A 21,566-nucleotide genomic window follows, 5' to 3' on the forward strand; every position below is an offset into this window, starting at 1 on the left:
GAAACAAATTGAGAGAGGACAGATAAGGCAGGAAAGGAACAAAGAACATACGGGATGAACAAAAAACCAACAGCAGGATGGTGGACCTAAACCCAACTGTATCAGTACTTGGATTGAATGAAATGGGCACAGTGTTTTAACGAAAAGACAGAAATTGTCAGAGTGAATAAAAATGCAAGATACTGTAAAGACACAGATTAAAAATAAAGGGATAAATATATTAATACAAAATATATAAAATAGACTTCTATACAAGGAATATTTGCAGAGAGAGATATTTCAGAGGGAGAGACATTTCATATTCCTGGAAGGGTCAATTCATCGAGAAGACAATGATTCTGCATGAGTTTGTACCTAATAAACTTTGAAATACATGAAGGGAAAGCTGTCAGAATTAAATGGAGAAATCAATAAATCCACAAACAGATGAAAATTTTATAGTTCTTTCAATAACTGAAGAGCAAGCGGATGAAAAAAACTAAATATAGATAACATCTGAACACCACCAACCAGAATGTCCTAACTGGTACTTACAGAACACTGTATCCGATAACTGCAGAACACTCATTCTGTTCAGGAGCACCAAGATAGACCACGTGTGGACTGTATTAAAAAAAAAAAAAGTCTCACTAAGTATCAAAAGATTTAAATCTTGCAGAGTACATTGTTTCTAATAGCAATTGATTTGAAATAGAAACCGGTAACAATACGCTGTCTAGAAAGTCCTTCAGATACTGAAAATTAAATGATACATCTCTAAATAACTTACAATTCAAAAAAACATTACAATAAAAGTGAGAAGTTTTTTAAACAGAAAGATATTAAAAATACATCTCAATTTGCATTATCCATCTAAAGCAGTGCTTAGAAATGTATAGCTTTAAATGCTTATATTAGTAAAGAAGAAAGGTTTACATTCAGTGGTCTGTATTCCCATCTAAGAATCTAGAAAAGCAAAGCAAATTAAATCCAAGGAGAGTAGAAAAAAGAAATAAGCACATAAGTCAGTAGAAGAGAAAATGCAAGAAATAGGTAAAGTTAACAAAGGCAAGAGTGGACTCTTTGAAAAGCTTAATAAAGTTAATAAATCTTTAGCAAGACTAATCAAAAAAGAAAAATCGATCAGTATTAGAAACGATGGAGGGTATGTCAACACAAGTATTACAGACATTACAATGATAACGAGACTAGGGCAATAAATTCAGTGACTTAGGAGAAATGGACAAATGCCTTGAAGAGCACAGCTTATTAGAACTGACTCAGAAGAAAGAAAAGACTGAAGAGGCCTATATTCACTTTTCAAATGGAATTCAGAATCATAAACCTTCTCTCGCAGAAAACTGGGGGCCTCAGTGATGTCAAAAGTGAATTCTGTCAAACAATTTAGAAAGAAAGAATATCATTTCTAGAAAAAAATCTCTTTTAGATAATAGAGGAGGAAGGGGACATTCCCTAACATATTTTTATGAGGCCAGAATTACCTCAGTACCAAATGCAACAGACAAAAGAACAGTAGTTTTCATTAATCTAGATGTAAAAATTCTCAAATACTAACAAATTAAATCTAGCAATTATTAAAAGAATAATACCTCCTGACCAAGTGGGGTTTATCTAGGAAACACAAGGTTAGTTCACCTTTGGAAAATCAAACAATGTAATTTACAATATTAACAGAAGGAAGGAGAAAAATCATATGATCATCTCAGAAAATGCCACCAACAGTATTCTGTAATATTCATGATAAAAAGCTCTTAGCAAACTAGGAATATGTGGAAACTTCCTCAACCTGAAAAAGGTTATCTACAAAAAACCCACAAAAACTGTAACTGACAACATACTTAATGGTGAAAGCCTGGATGCTTTTTTTTTTTTTTTTGTCTTTGCGGTACGTGGGCCTCTCACTGTTGTGGCCTCTCCCGTTGCAGAGCACAGGCTCCAGACGTGCAGGCTCACAGGCCCAGCCGCTCCTTGGCATGTGGGATCTTCCCGGACCGGGACACGAACCCGTGTCCCCTACATTAGCAGGCGGACTCTCAACCACTGCGCCACCAGGGAAGCCCACTGGATGCTTTTTTTCCCTGAGATTAAGAACAAAGTAATCATTCCTCTCTCACCCCTTTTGTTCAACATTATACTGGAAGTACTGGCCAGTACATTAAGGCAAGCAAAGCATATAAAAGGCAGAAAGATTAGAAAGAAAGCAAAAGCTATTTCTGTTGACAGAAAACATGATTGTCTACTTAGAAGGTCCTAACAAATTGCCGGAAAACCTACTAGAATTAATAAGTGAATATAGCAAGGTCTCAGGATACAAAAATCAGTTTTATTCCTATACACAAGCTGCAAGCATGTGGAAAATGAAATTTGAGAAAATATGATTTACAATAGCATTAACAAGTTAAAACCCTTAGGAATAAAGATAAGAAAAGATACGGAAGACCTCTGCACTGAAAACTACTGGCTAGTAAAATTAAAGACGATCTAGGTAAGTGATGATGGCCCGTGATCATTTGGTCTGGACTGGAAGATTCAGTATTTTTAAGATGTTGAATTTATCTGCATTCCTCAAATTTATCTATTAAGTGCTGTCCCATTCATAAATGCTAATGGCTTTTTTAAAAACAACTGACAAGATGATTTCAATATTTATATAAATTGCAAAGGACCTATAATAACGAAAACAATCTTGACAAAGAACAAAGTTGGACGACTTACACTACCTGATTTCAAGACTTCCATAAGGCTACAATAAATACAGTGTCATTTTGTCATAAAGATAGATACACAGAACAATTGAATGGAATAGAAAATCCAGAAATATGTGTATATGGTCAGTTGCTTTTTGACAAAGGTGCTAAATAATTCAATGGAGAAAGGATAATTTTTTTTCAGTGAAATACTGGAAAAACTAGATATGTCTTTAAAAGAGAAGAAAAATGAACCTTGACCTTTAGGTCACACTAGACACAAACACTAATTTGAAATGGATCCTAGATCTAAGTAAAAAGCTAAAATATAAATGTTTTCTAAAAACACTTCTGCCCTTCATAAATAAGAAGTTGAAAAGAAAACCACACAATGGGAGAAAATATTCACAATACATGTATCTGACAAAGGGTTCGTATGGAGGATATACAAGAACTCTTAAATAATAAGATAAACAGTAAACAATACAATAAACAAAAAATAATTAAAATTGGCAAAAGCCTTGAACAGATACTTTGCAAAAGAATATATACAAATAGCCAATGTGCCTGTAAAGATGTTTAATATTATTAATCATCTGGGACATGCAAGCTAAAATTGCAGTGAAATTCTACTACATATGTAGAATAGTAGAATAGCTAAAATCAAAAAGACAGTATCAAGTGTTGCCAAGAGTATAGAGCAACTGATAATGCTCACATGTTGCTCACAGAAACATAAAATGGTATAAGCACTTTGGAAAAGCTTGTCAAGTTCTCATAAATGACTTGTATGTCAGCATTCATAGAGCACTGTTCATAGTAGCTTCAAATTGGAAAAACCCAAAGGTCTATCAGCAGGTAAAATAGATAATCAAATTGTGGTATCCAGGTCAAACTTTGGAATGCCATTCACCAGTAAAAACAGAATGAAGTACTAGTGCATTATCAATGATGCTGAGGGAAAGAAGCCAGGTACAAAACAGAACATATGGCGAAGTTCTGGAAGAGGCAAAATTAGTCTATAACGTAGAAATCAGGTCATTGATTTTCTGGGGTGGGAAGAGGAAGAGTTTACTGGGAAAGGCAATGAGAGACCTTTCTGGGAGGTGTTATAAATGTTCTTTGTCTTGATTGGGGTGTTTTTTACATGGTGTCAACCTTAGCCAAACCATCAACTTAAATCGTGTGCATTTTATTGTTCGTGACTTGTGTCATGATAAAGTTGATTTTAAAATACCATTAAAATAGATTTAAGGGGCTTCCCTGGTGGCGCAGTGGTTGAGAGTCTGCCTGCCGATGCAGGGGACACGGGTTCGTGCCCCGGTCCGGGAGGATCCCACGTGCCGCGGAGCGGCTAGACCCGTGAGCTGTGGCCGCTGAGCCTGTGCGTCCGGAGCCTGTGCTCCGCAACGGGAGAGGCCACAACAGTGAGAGGCCTGCGTACTGCAAAAAAAAAAAAAAAAAAAAAAAAAAAAGATTTAAAAGAGTTTTCTGCTTCTGGTTGAGATAGAGTAACAAATATCAGATTTACCCTACCCTCCCACCTGAAACAACAACAAAACCCAAAACAGACAATATATGTAAAACAACGGTTTTCAAGACACTGGACGTCAGGCAGTAAAGGACAGTGATCCCTGAGAACCAGGAAATAAACTAAATAAGCTCCACAATTGTTCCAGTTTACTGGCTTAAGAGAATTCCTGGGCCACGGCACAAGGAGGGGGAACGCAGGCAGAGCCCTGTGGTCCCCCTGGGTTTAGAAGATGAAGCTAAGAGTCTACAAAAACTAAGGTGGCTAAAGTATGCAGGACAGAGTACTGGAGAGGAGAGAATTTCATAGAAAGAGAACTCCAGAAGTTCCCCCTTAAGCATTCAGCAGAGTACTTTTCAGCACATGTGTGTGAGGAAGCTGGGGAAAGAATATTTGAATGGATTAGAAAGGATGGTGTTCAGTGCTCACAGAGGGCCAGGAATATTGCCTGTTCCCACCAGCCAGACTGGAAAAACTCATAATTCACAGGACATTGGGTAGAGTACTCAGAAAGGATTTGCCTCAGTAGTGGAATTACTAGTCCTAGACTAAGTAGTGTTCCAGATTGACCTAACAGATTATTAAAGCAAGACCTGAAATGATCAATAAGTTTAGTCCAAGTTACTCAACTGCATCCCAGAACAAAGCACTGGCATATTTGTAGGGATACAAAAATATCTACCATCCAACAAGATAAAACTTAAAATGTCTGGGATTCAGAAGTCAGCAGGCATGCAAAGAAGCAGATGAACGTGACCCATAATTAGAAGATTTAATCAATCATTTGAAACCAACGCAGAACTCACTCAGATGTTAGAATTAGAAGAAAAGGACACGAAAGTGTCATTATAACTATATTCCATGTATTCAAAATGTTAAGCAGAGACATGGAAGATGCAAAAAAAAAAAAAAAAAAAAGCCTAAAAACGTCAAGATCCCAGGAATAAATCTAATGAAAGATGTACAAGATCGTGTCTATGCAACACTTTGCTGAAGGGAATTAAAGAAGACCTCAAAAAATGGAAGGATTGGAACACTCAATTTATTAGGATGTCAGAAGACAGGTAGTATTAAGAAAAGGAGGTTGTCATGAGAAGAAAGGAAGAGAATGTGGGGCAGATACGAGTTTGGTTTGATCGTAGGAAGCTGGGAGTGTTCCTGCCTGATTCCTAGCTTCTCTGAAGCAGGGGGCAGGCTTAACTGCTGGCGGCCAGGGGATGGGTGGCAGAGTCCTGTCTGGAGAGTCAGGGAGGTTCAAGATGGTGGTTGCAGGGAATTGGGGAGTGAGTGGACCAGAGAACTGACGTAGATGATAGGTAGCATGGAGGTCCTTTTTGAAGCTGGCGATGACGAATCCATATTGATGTCAGTCTGTCGCATTGTATGACTTTTCTGTAGCCATGTTTGACTGCTCTTACCCAGGTGTGGAGAAAGGGAGTATCTGAGGTCATCTGGGCTGAGGGGTTTGCTCTCTGTATAGTAAAAGGATGCAAGAGAGTGTAGGGTAGCAGCAAGAACATCACTAAATGGTTTACTGATGGATCATGAAATCTAAGGTAGATTAGGAGGGAAGGGGAAGCCTAACAGACTGAGAGAAAATGGGGGCGGTCAGTGGACTGGATGTTCCGAAGAGGTTAGTATTGTTTATAGTGGGAGAAGTGAGACAAGTCAACTGATCTGAGAGGAGGTTGTGGTCAGAGAGTAGAAAGCTTGAATTCATGATTAGGGGTGGTAGAATTTGGGGATCAGTAGTCGTGGAGATTAATATGTCAAGGGATTGAAAAGCCAGGTGTTGGCAGGGTCAACCAAGGGCTACTGGAGTCCCCCAGGAAGATGGTAGGACTTGGCGTGAGGAGGAAGGCTGGGAGCTGGGAGCCTAAGACTTCAGTCTAGGGGGCAAGTAGGAGACAACAGGGAGGAAGGGGAGAAGGTCACATAGCCTACTGGCACTGTCCTGAAAGGAGTAGGGTTTTTTGTTTATTTGATTTTTACAGCAGGATGAGGGAGTGTTGGTCTAGATGTGAAGAGGAACAGAAAAGCAAGGAGGCTGTCAACGCCACCTTGAGACCCCGAGGTAGGTGGGGTCTGGAAGGGCTACAAGGGAAGCAAAGCAGTAAGCTTGAGGATGACCCAGGTTTCCATCAAAGCAAGGAGAAGGGCGGGGGGGGGGGCCCTTTGAAAAGGTTGAGGATACAGGAGAATGTACCCTCTGGAGCAGCAATTCCAGAGTGAAGAGTGAGAGGGGGCTGAGTCAGTGATGGGGAAGTTCAGAGGACCTCAGGATGACGACGCACTGGGCAGTGGGGACTGGGCCTTGGACGTGTGCCTTGCGCTTTGCTTGGTGACTGCCGGCATCAGTGGAGAGAGCCGAGGCTTAGTGGTGGTGAGGTCTAACGATGGGGCAGGGTCCTCAGCTAACGGAGACCCTGGCTCACTTGGTCTGGGGCGATGTTGTCCAGCCCCTGTGGTCTGGGCTCACCTGGCCTGAGATGTGTGCCAGAAGCTTCAGTCTCTGCAGAGACAGCCTGGGGGTGCTGGTAACTCCAGCGGGTGTATCCACAGGGTTGTGGCAGTGCTGTGGCTGGGATCCCTGAGTGCTGCCCCGCCTGCGGTGGCTCCTTTGGCCCAGGGGATTCCTAGTTGCTGTGGTTATTGGTCTCCACATGTCGTAGTGGGAAGAGCTCAGGTTCAGAGGTCAGAGTCCTGGCGACGTGACTTTCATCAGTATACTTCACTTCTCCAAGTCAGGGTCTTCTCGCTGCTAAAGTTGACGGCCCCATTGTCATGTAGTTTTTCTTTTCTTTTTTTTAAAAATAAGTTTATTTATTTATTTATTTTTGGCTGTGTTGGGTCTGTGGGCTCTAGAGCGCAGGCTCAGTAGCTGCGGTGCACAGGCTTAGTTGCCCCGCGGCATGTTGGATCTTCCCGGACCAGGGCTCGAACCCGTGTCCCCTGCATTGGCAGGCGGATTCTTAACCACTGCGCCACCAGGGAAGTCCCCATGTGGTTTCTCTTACAATGCTGTCCTGAGAACCAAGGAGAGAAATGGATGGGAAGGGACCTTGTAGACTGTGAAGACCTTTGCAAATGTGAGGTGTGGTCAGCATTGGCTGTTCCTGTGAACAAGGAACAAGGCTGTTCCTGTGAATTTGAAAAGCCTTCTTGTTTGCAGTCTGAATATTCACGTGCCAGCTGTTGTCTCCAGGGCCCCGCCCTGGAGGACCTGGAGTGACACTTGAAGACCTAACCTAATTTCTCTAAGTCTGATTGTCATAAGAGTTTGTTTTGGATTCAGGGATAAAATGTTAATCCACTCAGAACTAGATCATTCCTTTGAAATTCTGCTTAAAATAAATCTTGGTTTAAGTTTTCTGCCAGCACCTTCAGAGCCTCCAAGCGTTTGGGGCTTTTCGGCTCCTGAGTCTGGGAGGCTTTCACTGAATCTGAAGGATTCTAATCCAGTGGGTGATGACACACCGCCTGCCCAGAGGTGTGCTGTTCCCAGAGGCCTACCTGTCCTTGAATCATATGCCGGTACTTACAGATAGGCTTACGGAGACGTACGGAGGAACTCCAGGGCACTCCCTGTGTGCACACCAGCACCTGCACCCTCTCCCCTCCGGCTCTCAGTCATGTGTACTTGAGCATAATCTGTACCGAGCCGTGTGCCCTGGGAGAGCAGCGGAGGGCTGGCAGGTCAGAGAGGGCTCTCCTGAGGAAGCCGGACTCGGGTGGGGCGTTGAAGGAAGGGCGTTTGTAAGGATGTCAAGGAAGGAGGATGCATCCCAGACCCCAGAAGCGGCGAGGGGAGCAGGGCCTGGTGTGGCACGCACGTCAGGAGCCAGTGAGTTGGCCGGTGGGGCCGTCGTGGTGCTGTGTGCTGTCTGGGGGTCGTGAGGCAGAGGGAAGTGCCTGGTGACGGAGACGGGGTTTTGTCTTTAGGTCATGGGAGCTGTGGAGGCGTTTGAGCGGCAAGGTGATGGAGGCGGGCCGGGCCTGGAAGGTAAAGCTGTGCCTCTCTGGGCCGAGCAGAGTGAGGAGAGCTCTGGGGCTGGGGCTGTGGCAGAGGGAGCGGGGTGTGAGGGGGTGGGAGTTCCGGCTGGGGTGGGAATGAAGGAGACCTCGTGGAAGATGGTCGAGGGTCAGCGTCTCTCAGATGAGGAGAGAGCTGCGGATTTGTCAGCTCCGGGGTATGGATCACGTGAGGGAATTTTTCTTTATTACTTATTGCTGTTAATATGTCAGTTATATATAGATCTATGCCCGGCGCTGAGCTAGGTGCCTGTATAAAGTTTATTTCATTCACTCTTCTCAGCTGCTTCAGTTGCTGTGTCTTTTGCCTCAGTTTTACAGATGAGGGAAGCAATGTTCAGAGAGGGTTTGTTTTTCTCAAAGTCACACAGCTAGTAAGGAAGGAATTCCGGGTAAGCTAGGGATGAAATCTGGATCTGCTCGACTCCAGAGCCCAGGCTGCTTTCTCATCAGTTGGAAGCTCTTTCTGTGTGTGATGAGGGGGTGCCCCTGGGGGATCCCATCTATCCGACTGGCTCTGTGCTGATACATCCTGAGCTGTCCCATTTTCATGCTCTGCCAGTTTCTTTCTCTTCCCCCAAATTAATTACTCAAAGTAAAGGGGAATCGTGGAATATGGAGACTTCAGAGAAATTGGGGTTTTTTACCTCTTAAAACTCCTGTGAACAAGTCCCCGTCTATCTCAAGAGGTCTCTGGGATTCTGTTACTGGGGGGGGGATCTCTCTAAGTCCCTGAGTCTCCCCTATAATAGGATGCTCTTCCCTTGTTCTCAAGTAAGTCTGATGGTTCAGAAAGGGCACTTCACCCATCCTGTCCTTCAAGGAGAAGCTCCTCAGAGGGAGGACCCCATCTCCCTTAGTGCCTTTCTCCAGGTGGTCTGCCTTTGACGTGACCAGTGAGAGGGATTTGGGCTGGAATTCCTACAGGGATTGCTTTGAGGACTTCCCAGCTGGTGGGCTCTGTTGCAGCTTTTTCCATGGGCCAGTGTGGCTCATCTGTGGTCAGATCCCCCAGCTGCCCTTTGAATAGGTGGTGCAGCCCTTTGTCCATCTCAGGCTCTTTAACCAGGCCCTTAGCAGCGAACTGTTTTGGTGCAGAAGCAGGACAGGACCTGGGCTCGCTGGTCTCTTCCCACATGTTAACTTTGAATGGTTCTGCCACCCTCCCAAGTCAGACTTCAGATACACATTTTTCTCATTTTTCTTTAGAAACCAGAATCTGACAAGTCAGATGACTTCTTAAGGAGCAGTATTTGAAGCTGTCACGAGAAGATGTGATAGAGTTGTCAGGGCTCACTTGATTGATACATTTCACTTGGAGAAAGTGATGTCAGGCAAGAGGCCCATGTTTTTGAAGAACACCTCTTAAAACATGTTTTTTAGGAAACAGATTGAAACAAGAAGTCTGTAACTTTTAGCATACAACCCGGATTCTTATCATTTGGGGAAGTGCCTTTGGTAGCCATGGAAACTAACTCTTCAAAGAAAGAACAGCTCTTCTGTCCTCAGACAAGGGGATGTGGTGAAAGGAAAGTGTATTTCATTCTAAGAGGCTTTTTCTCCATGGATGACTTCTTAGACTTGTCCAGGACTCTGACTGGCTTAGTTTTTGTTTTTTGCTTGTGACAACGATGGGTGCAGTTTTAGGTGATAGAAAGGTACAGGTACGTCCCATGCAGAGCCCACAATCATGTCTTTGACATGTCTTTGACATGATCATCATTAACGTAAGGCCTGAGCCTGTGAAACTATGTATTTAATTCAGCCTAATCTTATCGAGCAAATACTAATGACCAGGATTTGTGATAAGGAACCAACATACAAAGGTAAGACAGACACAGCCCCTCTGTCACAGAGCTTACAGTCTGGCATGTAAGAGGGAATATTAAATAACAAATTGCATGGCAAGTTGGAGAACTGTTTTTGTAGGCTGACCCAGCTGAGTGGGGTGGTATTTGGAAGAGTAGTGAGTTGAGCCTCACTTCGGGAACAGCCTGGAGCTGAAAGAGTTCTCCGTGCCTTGGAGAAAATGAGGGAACTTTAGGATGGCCGGAGCACAGGGTTCAAGCCAGGGGAATGGTCAGAAAGGACTGGGAGAGAGAAAAGAAGACTGGACAGATCAGGCATTTGTTCTCTCCGTCCATACCCCCCTTCCTCTGGGGCAGCATAAGTGCCACCCTGTCCCTGAGCTTTGGTGGGTTCAGGCTGCCCTGCTGTCGTTCACAGAAGATAACTCACCCTAGTTATTAAAAGCTAGGAAACACCTACTTTGAAAATGGTTCATCTTCCCAAAAGACGGCAACTCTTTTCTATATAAAGCATCTTCACAGACGTTCATGTCAATAAAAGAAGCGAAGGACATGAAAAGGGGAGGATTGCTTTGAGAAAATCTCTTAATATTCCCCAACCGTCACAAACAGAAAAATTAGAAGGCACAGGGTCCCTTCACACAAGGATTCCCCATGGAGTTTGTTTCAGGAATGAGCTCCCAAAGAAGAGTCATGATGTAGTCGGGTGATGGGAAGTGTGACTGTTAAACATTTTTCTCGACCTGCTTGCTGTGTAAACAGGGGTCCTCCATTTGCTCTTGTCTCTGGCTCGCCGGTGGCCCCCCTTCACTTCTTGGTGGCCAGTGCCTAACTTCCGTTAAAAGAGCACTGTCATCCATTAGCCCTCTTCCCCTCCGTGCGCGTTACCTGCAAGGGAGCAGATCTTATCGATGGGGTGCTGCAGTCCAAAGCCCTCCCCCCGATTCTGGCCTATTTATTTCATGCAGAGGGAACCCATCTTGGCTGCCCCTGGCTTTTTGTGGTTGAGGGAAAACTGGAACAAAGCCAATGATTTTGATGAACTTTGAACTAAACCAGTACCAACCATTTAAAATTTGTGTGTGTGTGAAGCGTCACACACTGTTGTTGATTTTTTTTTAAATAAAACACCCAGTTTCCTCAGACTCAGACTGAACTTACGTGCTTTCCAAAACATTAAATTTAAGCAAAAATGTTTTTGAACCAAACTGCTCTTTCATCCTGTTTTATTTCCTTTATGTCTGTGTAGGGGAAATAATTTAGGTCTAAAGAAGACTGGCCTCTGCTGATAAAAATCAGTGGCTTATTTCTTCCACTTCCCCCTCCTCTTAGCCTTTTTGTGGGGGGGTTGTTTTCTTTTTGGATGACTTTCTGAGTCTTTTCTGTAGAAGTCTGAGTCCCAATGATTCCGTTGGCCTTGTTCACTGGAGGTTTCGGGGCTTGTTTGTGTTTGTTTTCTCTGTGCGTGTGTGTATAAATTTCAAAGCATTTAGCGTGTCTAAATTTTATTTGTGTGGGTTTGGTTAAAATAAACAGTACTACAACCCAAGAAGAAGCTCTGTCTCTGAATCAACACGATTTCCAGTGGCCCATTTATTTTATGGGGCATTTGAGAAATAACAGGTTCCAGAGCAGACCGTGCGTCGTCCTTCTGCATTGGTGGCAGTCACGTTTGACCTGCGCTGCCGTTTCAGGGCGATGGTTTGCTTCAGGCTAAGTGCTCTCACTCCAGGAGTGTTGACTGAGCCAGGGCTCCCAGAGCTGGGGATGGCAGGGCCTGTAAACCCTGGTCAGTGTCAGGGTTCAGGGAGCTGACTGCAGAGCGTGAGGCACATGCCTGGCTCCTGGGGCAGGGGAAGTTATGTAGGGGCTCCCGGGAGGGAGCCTGGCTGGTTTTGGGGAGTGAAGGTCAGCCTGTGGGGAGATGAGCAGAAAGGGTGCTGTCACCTTTCTCTAAGCCTGAGTTGGGGCTCTGGAAGAAAATCAGGATGCAAGGGTAAACGGTGCTTTCTGCCCTGCCCCTCCCTTCCTGGTCCTGACTAGTAAGTGTCCAGCCTACGCATCTGCTGAGCCAGGAGGCAGAGGGATCGGGAATCCTTTGAAAAGAGCCCTGGGTTTGGAGCCTGGTTCAGAGCCCCTTGTCCTGTTTACCCAGCATGTGACGTGGGAGCAGTAATGTCACCTTGTTGAACCTCGGTTTGGGCCTTTGTGAGACAGGAGTGAAAATCCTGGTCCTGCCTGTGCCTTAGGAGGCAGTGAGGCCTGTGGGCAGCGAATGTAAAGACACTCTGAGGGCTCCAAACACACATCCCGATACCAAAGGGGTTCGCTCCGTTCCTGCCGGGGGAAGAGGGCCATGGCCTGACGCGCTCCCCCGCAGGAAACCAAGTCAGCCCGCAGCCGTGCAGACGCAGACCCTCTGGAGCTGCTGGAGGTTGGCCGGGGCCCACGGCCAACGTGCTCGTGGGTGAGAGGCTGCTCAGGGCGGTGAGGGCTCAGGCTGCGCCTGTCTCGGAGCTTCCGCTTGTCCTCTTCTTTGTGTCGCTCCATCTGTGTGAGCCCCGTGGAGGCAGGGAGGGAGCCGGGGGCAGCACCGTTGCTCTGCAGGCAGCACCCCCTTGTGACCCTTTCTTCTGAATGCTCTCAGCCCTTCTGCTTCTCGGCTGCCAGCACTAAGAGAGGGCTCCAGGCTGCTGCCCAGGGACAGGAACAGAAAATGAATAAGGGACCACTTCACAGCAGTTGGGTGTCCTGCATTCCTCTGAGCCAGTGAGGAGCCTGGGGAGACTCGAGTTACTGCTACGGTCAAACGCAGCGCAGGGCAAGTGCTGTCCTGAGGGGGGACAGGGTGATGAGGTGGGGCCTGGGGAAGACAGACGGCAAGGTCTTCACCACGTCCTGTGTGCCAGTTTCTCCACCGAGGGCTTAGTCCTTCTACCAAAGGTCCCTGTGGTACCCCTCGAGGGACTTGCTGCTTCCAAGGCTCCCAGTTCCCATTTTTGGTGGACTTGGACTATTAGAAATTTTTTCCTTCTGTTGTGCTGAAAGCAGTCTTCTGAAACGTCCGTCTACTTCCTGGGGCACACAGCGGGTCTGCTTCCTCTTTTCCATGGCAGCCCTTTCAGAGGTTGAGGACCAGGGACGTGGCTCTTCTGTGACATCTCTTTTCCATCTGACCTCCTGTTTGCCCTTCCTCTGCCCCCTGCCCACCCTGCCTTCTTTCCTGAACATTTAGGCAGGTAATGTTCACCTGGTAGGTGGTGTATCACCTGGCCCTGCAGGAAGGTCCATATTAGCTGAGAAGACAATGGTGGATGTGCCAGCGCTAGGGGACCACGTGGAAAGGGTGGAGGTGAAAATGACTAGACTGTATAGTGGAGGGTGGTTGGAGGGGCAACAGTGTCAGGCTTCATAGTTGCTTTTCCAAATGGTGTAAGAAAGTTGGGAATTGTATCAGGACTCTTATTTTTTTACTCGCATTTTTATTGATGTTCAATCTAGTCCATCCCCCAGGGTTTACTGAATACCTTCTGACCTGCTCACCAGATTTTCTCCTTACATGATCTCATCTTCACACATCACGCCTAGAAAACAAAGCTGATGGTGACTCTCTCTTATCAAACTACTGTTGGCGCCCCATTGCCTACAGGGAAGCACGTCCCTTAGTTTGGGATTTAAGGCCCTTCCTGGACTGACTATAAGCTGATTTTTTTTTTTAATCCTTATCCATTCCTATGTTCACTCTCTTCCTCCTCGGCCTCCTGTGTGCCCACATGGAGGTCCTTAGGAGGGTGGATTTAGGAGCTGGATGGGCTTGTGTGACCAACTTCCCTGACCTCAGTTTCTGTGTAATGAGGGTGATGCCATCCTTGCCTCACCGTTCACACTCTCCAGTGAGGATGACGTGTAAGGAATTGTGCTGGGCTCTGTTGAGGACACCGCTGAGGAGGCTGCAGGGAGAAGGCACACGTGCAGATCCATGACTGGTGTCCATGAGGAGAGCGCCCTGGTGACTCCAAGGAGGGCAGAGCTCTTTGGCTGGGGTAGCCAGGGAAAGCTGGGTCTCGACAGGTGAGCTGAGATTGAAAGACGTGAGAAGGCTGCTCAGGTGGACAGAGTTCTGTGGACGAAGGCTCACAGGGTTGGCGAAGCAAAGAGGAGTGTAGCCAAAGCGCAAGGTGTGCATTTATGAGAAGGGGAGGCAAAGCTGGGATAGCAGGTCAGGGAAGGCTGGAAGGCCTTGAGTGCCGGGCCAGGGTGTTTGACCTTGATTCCTGAGGGCAGCGGTGAGGAGCCCTGAGGCATTCTGAGCAGGACGACACCATGGGGGAGTCCAGGTGCGCAGTGCTGGTGACCAGCCGAGAGGGAGGCAGGCCCTGAGGAAATGCTCCAGCTACAGCCCCTCCAGCTGCCTCGATGGGTGAGGTGTGTGCAGACTGGCCAGCGTGAGACCCTGGGGAGTTGTCAGGTCCAGCTGGCAGGGAGATTCCTCCCTGAGAAATCGTTCCTTACAGGACATAGACCTGGAGGGAATCTAACAACCTGAGACAGAAACTCTACCCCGTAAGCCTGGAAGTCACTAGGGGGAATGGCAGGCTGGTGGTAGAGGCTGTTCCTGATGCTATCCACAGGCTCAGACGCATTCGTTTCAGGCTTCAGGCCAATCCCAGGAACCGTGGGCTTTCTGTCCTGGTGCTTTCTGGCCTCTTTAAGGAGTAGGGCTCGTTTTGTTGTGTGTTATGTCTTTTTGTACCTCGTCTCCTGTGTGCCTGCTTGAAGAGGGGCTCTCTCGGAGGAGAGAGATGTGGAAAGAAAGAAAGGGACAGCATTGTCCATTCCCACAAGGAGCCTGCAGTCTACCTGGCGAGCGGAAATGAATGTAAAACAACATAAGTTTGCATTTGATTAGAGCGGTTACGTTTTCCAAACACTTTAATAAATTTTTTATTTGGAAGTAATTTCAAATATGCAGAAAAGTTGCAAGAATAAGAATATCTTAGTAAGCAATCCAGGTACCCTTTACTCCAATTCACTTAATATTCTATTAATATTTTATCTTGTTTGCTCTTTAATCTGTCTATAGGGGGTGTGGACTGGTTTGTTAAAATATTTTAAAATTCCTTACTGTTTTTAGTTATTCGGGGGCGCACATTATCCCAGATTTGGCCCGTGAGGTGCTTCTCATGCCCCCATCATGTTTGTTTTGTTTTGTTTTGTTTTTTAAGCACTTTCTTACTCTCGTAGTCCTGTGTCTACCCTGCCCCAGCCCTGGAATCAGCCATTTCTCCAAAGACTACTGGTCCTTTTAATGGGAAATGGTAATAGAGACTGAGATCTGGGTGCCAGGTGTGCTCCTGACTACTGGGTGTGGGGGCATCTTTGTTTCTAGATCTTTCCAACAGAGCTAGGAGGTATATGCATTTACATACACGTACCTGCCTTTATACATGTAGTTATATGCATACATCTTTAGAAATCATGAGTTCACATCAGTATCCCAGTTGCAGTCCATCCCCAGAGGGCTCTTTCTAATGGTCCCCTTCCCGTCTTTCTATATCCGTCCTTCCACCGGGAGAACACTGGCTCCCAACTGCATTTACGCATTAACTCATTTGTGAAATCCTGTAATACGTCTAAAATAGTTTCAGCACGGTTTCATCCCTATCACTACAAAAAACCAAACTGACTAAAAAGAGTTGAGCATTTGTCTGTGGTTCTGCCCTTACCCCAGGCCTGTCCAGGCTGGAGAGGATGCAGTCAAATGTTGATAAACTAGTTGAACTAGTTTTGTCTTTCTCCTTCAGGGTGGTTATGGTATTCACTTGAAGTACAGTCGGATTCATTTGTATCAGTTCACTTCCACTTCAGGGGTATTTTCCCTCCTTCCTGTCCCTGTTGATTTAATTAAAATTTTAATGTGTAAAACATTAAACATGTGTTAACATGATTCTAAAAGTCAAAATTATAAAAAAAGTGTCACTCCTACTTCATCCCCTCTGCTCCCTTTGTCCTCATCCTTTATTTTGTGCTTTATCTTTCAGATACATCCTACAGTAGTGTTTGTTTCCTTATTTCCTCTTCTTTTGCATCCAAAGGGTAGCACAGTATATGCGCTTTTTTGTCCAAGCACTTCTTAAAATCTTTTTTCTTGTTTTTTCCCCTTCTGATCTGGAACAGGTAGGCTTCTATCACATGTGGGTTGTCAGATTTCTAAGTCACTTGTGAAAGTCTGCCTATTTCTACCAATAGCTTTGTTACATTAACTTTTATAATAGTGACTTATTTAATCCCTTAGTAATAGGCTTCTAGAATGATAAATTCTTAAGTGAAATGGAAAACTGTTTTTTTCATCGTCCCCTGAGGTTGATAAAGATTCAGTGGACTCAGGTGAGATTTCCTGGGATGCAAGGTTTGTTGTGATGGGAATGACTTATTTTCCACTGAGCAGATAGTGGTACAGGGTTGATGGCTCACTTGCTGGCTTATCAGGGTCGCGCTGAGCCCACTTTGATCCCATGTGTCCTTTTGTGCTTCCCTCTATTCCACTGGCATCATGCAGCTTAGAGACCATTCAGAGCGGTTTGCAATTTTTCTCCTTTTGGTACTTGAGAAACCTCCTCCAATTGCCTTTTATTCTTCCCAGATTCAACAACTAAATGTTATACATTTGAACTCCACAACTGTACAGTGCTTTGTGATGTTCACAATAGCATCTTATTGAATGTCTGACTTAATCCCTGTGAGACAGGAGAACAGGTAGCATGTCTGTTTTGCAGGTGAAGAAACTGAAGCTCAGAAAAGGAAAGTGACAGAGTGGGGACTAGAGTCCAGGTCTTCTGACTTAGAGGCCAGAGTGGTCTGGGAGGACCGATGGGACAGCTTAGTTTATCACAAAGAGCCCACCTCCCTTCACTTCCGCCGTGTCTCAGAGCCAGCAGAAGGAGATGTATGCCTTGTCAATCTCAGTTCTGTCCAAATCAGTAAATGTTACGCACCTGCTAAGTATTAGGCCATTCAGAACTGTCTAAAATCAGTTCAGAGCGTTTATGTTAACAGTTTTGTTACATGAACAGTTATAATAGTGATTACTATTTAAAATAAATGGGCTACAAGCCAGGACTTTGCAGCGTTTTTTTGTTTTAAACATTTAAAAAAATTATTTCTTTGGCTGCATCGGGTCTTAGTTGTGACACGTGGGATCTTTCGTTGTGGTGTGTGGGATCTTTCGTTGTGGCATGTGGGCTCTTCGTTGCAGCGTGTGGGCTCCAGAGCATGCGGGCTCAGTAATTGTGGTGTGCAGGCTCTCTAGTTGTTCACTTGAGCTCTAGAGTGCATGGGCTTAGTTGCCCTGTGGCATGTGGGATCTCAGTTCCCTGACCAGGGATCGAACCCACATCCGCTGCACTGGAAGGCAGATTCCTAACCACCGAACCACCAGGGAAGTCCCATCGGCAGTGTTTTGTATTCTCAGAAATTTTAGTCACAGTAGGATTTTACCTATGCACGCTTTGCTGTGTCCCAACAACCCAGAATGTGCAACAGTGATGCAGCTTTTTAGCGAGAGGGGTTTTGGATTTCTAATGTAAAAAAACTTAACGAAATATGATGTTAAAGCAAAATCCCCTGTGAAACTTAAGGGTGACTCTCTTGCTATCGTAGTAATTTTCTTTTTCAAGAACTCAGATGATATATGTAACCAAGATAAGAATACCCTGCTTGTATATAATCATGTGAATTGAATACTCTCAGTTCAGAGTCAAAATATGCAGAAAGATTTGTGCTGGGATACTTTTGGTAAACAATAGAATTGAAGGCCCACAGACTTGGTCTTTATAGTGTATTTAAGAGAATAGATTACATGATGCATTTTCATATTGACACGTGACACTCCAAGGCCTCCACTTGTTCAAGAATGAGATTCTGGTTCAGGTGTGATACTTTCAAAGCTCAGATTCATTTGGTGGACCTACCCCGGACTGAGTTACGCGTGGCCGGTATCTCAGGAAGCCAAGGCTGAGAAGCCCCACGTCACTCTCGGTGTGGTTTGCGTGAGCAGCAAGATGCTGCCTGCAAAGGCCTTTCTGTTTTGAGAGGGAAGGTGTTCTCCCCAGGAGGAAGGGTCCTGGGCTGAGAGCGCAGGAAGCTTCTCTGGTCCTTGATGGGCTTCGGCTCCCCACGCGAACTCCCTGGAGTCAGCTCCCCCGCGAGCCGGGCTCAGGATGCCCCACAGCCTCGCCGCCTCCTCACTTGTCAGTGGGTGAAGGTGGGACAGACCAGCCCTAACAGAGCCAAGGACAGATCCCAGGGCATCTGAAAACTGGGTGATGTGGTTGAAGGGCGATGAGGTCCTTTCTCACGGGGCCGGGGGAGAGAGTGGCAGCTTGGTGAGGATTCTGGTTTCTTACCTGAAGCATTAGTGTCACTGGGTGTTCAAGTGTCGGTTCAGCCCATCGACAGTCCGGAGTTGGGGGGTGGGGAGAGATAGTTGAGGTTGGCTTTTTAGGTAAGCAGGTCACCTCCCCTTCGTCGCTTGGCTTGGGCTGGGTTGGGTTAATGAGGTCCCTGCAAGGGAGATGTGCTGGCTTTGGGCTGGAAGGAAGGCAGACGTAGAGTCCGTCCGCGTTCAGGGGTCTGCGTGCAGAAGCTGCACTGCCTGTCATCTCATCTGCTTTCTTAGCTGCTTTTTAATCATACTTCCTAAATCCATAACACACACAACTTGGCGCCTTTAACAGTTCACGGTTGGAAACGCAGATGGTTCCTTGTATATGAGAATCGGGTAATCATCCACCTGACCTCCTGACTTGCGTGAGCAAGTGTGGGATTCTGTATATACGCAGAGATCCAGGCTTGCAGACGGGAAAGGTGGAGTAAACAACGAACAGTTGGGAACATTTCCATGTCTGCCAGAGCCTCTCCAGGGCAGGTGTTCCCATAAATGGGCAACAAATCATACTGCCTTTTCCGCTCCTATAGGGAGCACTTCTGGGGAAAAGATCGTGGCAAGAAGCGAGGGTTAAGAAAGATAGCAGTGCTTCGTGGGTGCTCCATTTCCTGTCTGGGAAGGGGGAACGGGGCTGTGAGGTGGGTCTGCTATGACCCTGTCCACCACTCTGGCCAGAACTGCAGCGGGTGGGGAGCTGGGGTCTCAGGACTCTTGGTTTGGACAAAGGGGCCAATACACGTTAGGAACACTGAGTGTTCCCTCCAAGTATGGAAGAAGCCCTCTGTGACCACAGCTTGGCCCTCGTGAATCCTTTCTCTCTCGAGCGTGATGCCGGCTATCTGAGGAGACTTTGGGGAGGTGGGGCATCTCTGAGTCCAGGCCCCTGGTGGGGGGTCACGGGCAGCTCGTGGTGTTTGGGGACTCGGCTTGTTGGGGGCACGGAGCTCCTGAAGGGAGTTCGTTTTCTGAGGGACGGTGCATGTGCGTTGGTGTGGTCTCTGCAACTCTGACCCCCACAGTCTTGCTTGGGAAGGCACTGTCGTGTGTCCTGTCCACGTGTGTGGCCCCCGTTGCTGTGCTCGTGTGGCTGTACTCGGTGCCGTGTGTCCTGCTGCAACACTGCTGTGCAGCAGGGCAGACGGCTCTCGGCCAGGGTACCCGGCGACGTCCTGACCTGTGCCTGTTCTCTTTGCCTCCCCCAGAGAATTCTCCAAGGAAAGGGAGAAGGCGAAAGCACGGGGAGACTTTCAGAAGCTGCGGGAGAAGCAGCAGCTGGAAGAGGATCTCAAGGGCTACTTGGATTGGATCACCCAAGCAGAAGATATTGATCCCGAGAACGAAGAAGAAGGAGGAGAGGAAAGCAAACGAAATAGTAGGTGGCGCCCCTCCTGCTCGGGACCAGACAGAGCCTGTGTGCCCTTCAGATGCCCGCCCACGCAGGTGTCTCTCCCTCTGACCTGGTCTGAGGCTGAGGCCTCCTCCCAGCCCTCCAGGCTTTAGATACGTATCTCGTCTTGTGGCTTTGTGGTCAGGGCGGGTCAGCCGGACGTGCCGTGTGCCCCTCTGGAATGGAGTAAGCCCCTTCTCTGCGGCCGGGGTGCAGTAAGACACCCTTGCACCAGAGGAGACGAAGTTGTGCTTCCTCCAATTCAGAGCGAGTTATTGGAAGGGGCCTTGAAGAGCAGGGCGCCTTCGTCCCTCTGCTCCTTGCAGTGGCTCCCACCTGCACCAGCTGGGGGACACCACACGCTTAGCCCATCACCGGCCAGGAAGACAGCAATTCACTGTCTAGGGCGGTGTGAGGAGGCGTGTGAGTCAGCGGGGCCGCTCCAGAGCCCGTCCAGCTGGTACCCCGCACGGGGACGCCGGGCATTGCTCGGTCCAGCACTGGAGTTCACTGTCATTGTCAACCACAGCCTCTCTTTCATCGTGTGCTCTTCTTGCTCTTACTCTTCCTGAGGCCACCTGTGCCTCAGGTAAAAGTGGAAATCGAAGTCCGGCGGTGGAGTCGACTAAGGTGTTGGTGATGTGTTGCAGATCTAGACTAGCTGATAGTAAAGACCGAGGGCGCTGGTCCATCGAGAGGCCTGGGGACGCAGGTTAGGCCCCGCCCCGTGGAAGATGGCTGGGTAGGCCCCCCCGGAGCGGAGCCCCTCCAACTTCATGCAGTCAGCCCTTCGTTCAGCAAGGCTGGGTGCGGGATGCCGGGCGGACTCATGACGGGGGAGGACGTGGTTTGCTCCTCCTGGGAAGGGCGGGCCCGCACACAGGTGAATGCGGCACGAGGAGACGGAGATGCGGGTCCGGCGAGGAGGCAGGCAGTGTGCCCAGAGGAGGAAGGGATGGCCTAGGGGTCTAGGGCATAGCTGTGGGCTCGCGGGGCCTGGGCCTTGAAGGACAAATGGACCTGAGATATGTCAGGAAGAGCAATCTGAGTCGAGGCAGTGGTGTGAGAAGGACGCGGAGGTGGGCAGACAAAGGCTCAGGGAGGCCGTGAAGGGCTCTTCCTTCAGCTGGAGCGCCGAGGGTGTGCAGGTGAGGGTGGGACGAAGCAGGGAGGGTGGCCGAGTGGAAGCTGAGGCTGAGACCCAGGGTGGAGGGGATTCTTGAGCAAGATGGCCTTCGCGATTCTCCAAGCCTGGGACTCTGAGTCTGTGCTTCCGTGGAGAGCATTTCCTGCCATCAGGGATGCGCACTTGACTCAGTCCTGTACGCTAATGGTGGGGGGAGACCGGTGCACGCGGGCCCCCTGCTTCCCAGGCTGCACGACTGCCTTCTCAAGGAAAACCTGGGGGTTGCCCCCTGAGGCCGAGGGAACTGGGGAGATCTCTGGACTAGGTTTGTCGACTATGGGATGAGAGTTTCTAAGTGGACGTTCATGTGAGTTCCACACCCGTGACGTGACCGCTTTGTGATGAGGTGTAAGGAGTGTCTGCATGTCTTTGGCGCAGCTCTGTCTGGGGCGTTCGCACCAGAATCCCATGACCTTCGCAGAGCTTCTGCCCCTACAGCATGGCCAGCACAAGCCTGCAGCTCAGGGCTGCCTGCCCCCCACTTTCCCT

The 21,566-nt window shown here is 47.4% G+C and overlaps 1 protein-coding gene across 2 annotated transcripts in view; it reads left to right on the forward strand.

The window, feature by feature from the left end:
- Positions 1-21,566, forward strand: part of CACNA1D (calcium voltage-gated channel subunit alpha1 D) — a 317,329-nt gene that overhangs the window by 192,039 nt on the left and 103,724 nt on the right. For both annotated transcript variants that reach the window (XM_027121102.1, XM_027121103.1), the window contains exon 9: positions 19,707-19,876. In XM_027121102.1, coding sequence (XP_026976903.1) covers positions 19,707-19,876 — 170 coding nt within the window. The remainder of the gene's footprint in view (positions 1-19,706; positions 19,877-21,566) is intronic.

The sequence above is a fragment of the Aethalodelphis obliquidens genome, unplaced genomic scaffold (genome assembly GCF_003676395.1).
Source record: "Aethalodelphis obliquidens isolate GAN/ISIS:26980383/991018 unplaced genomic scaffold, ASM367639v1 scaffold22, whole genome shotgun sequence".
NCBI classification, from domain to species: domain Eukaryota; kingdom Metazoa; phylum Chordata; class Mammalia; order Artiodactyla; family Delphinidae; genus Aethalodelphis; species Aethalodelphis obliquidens.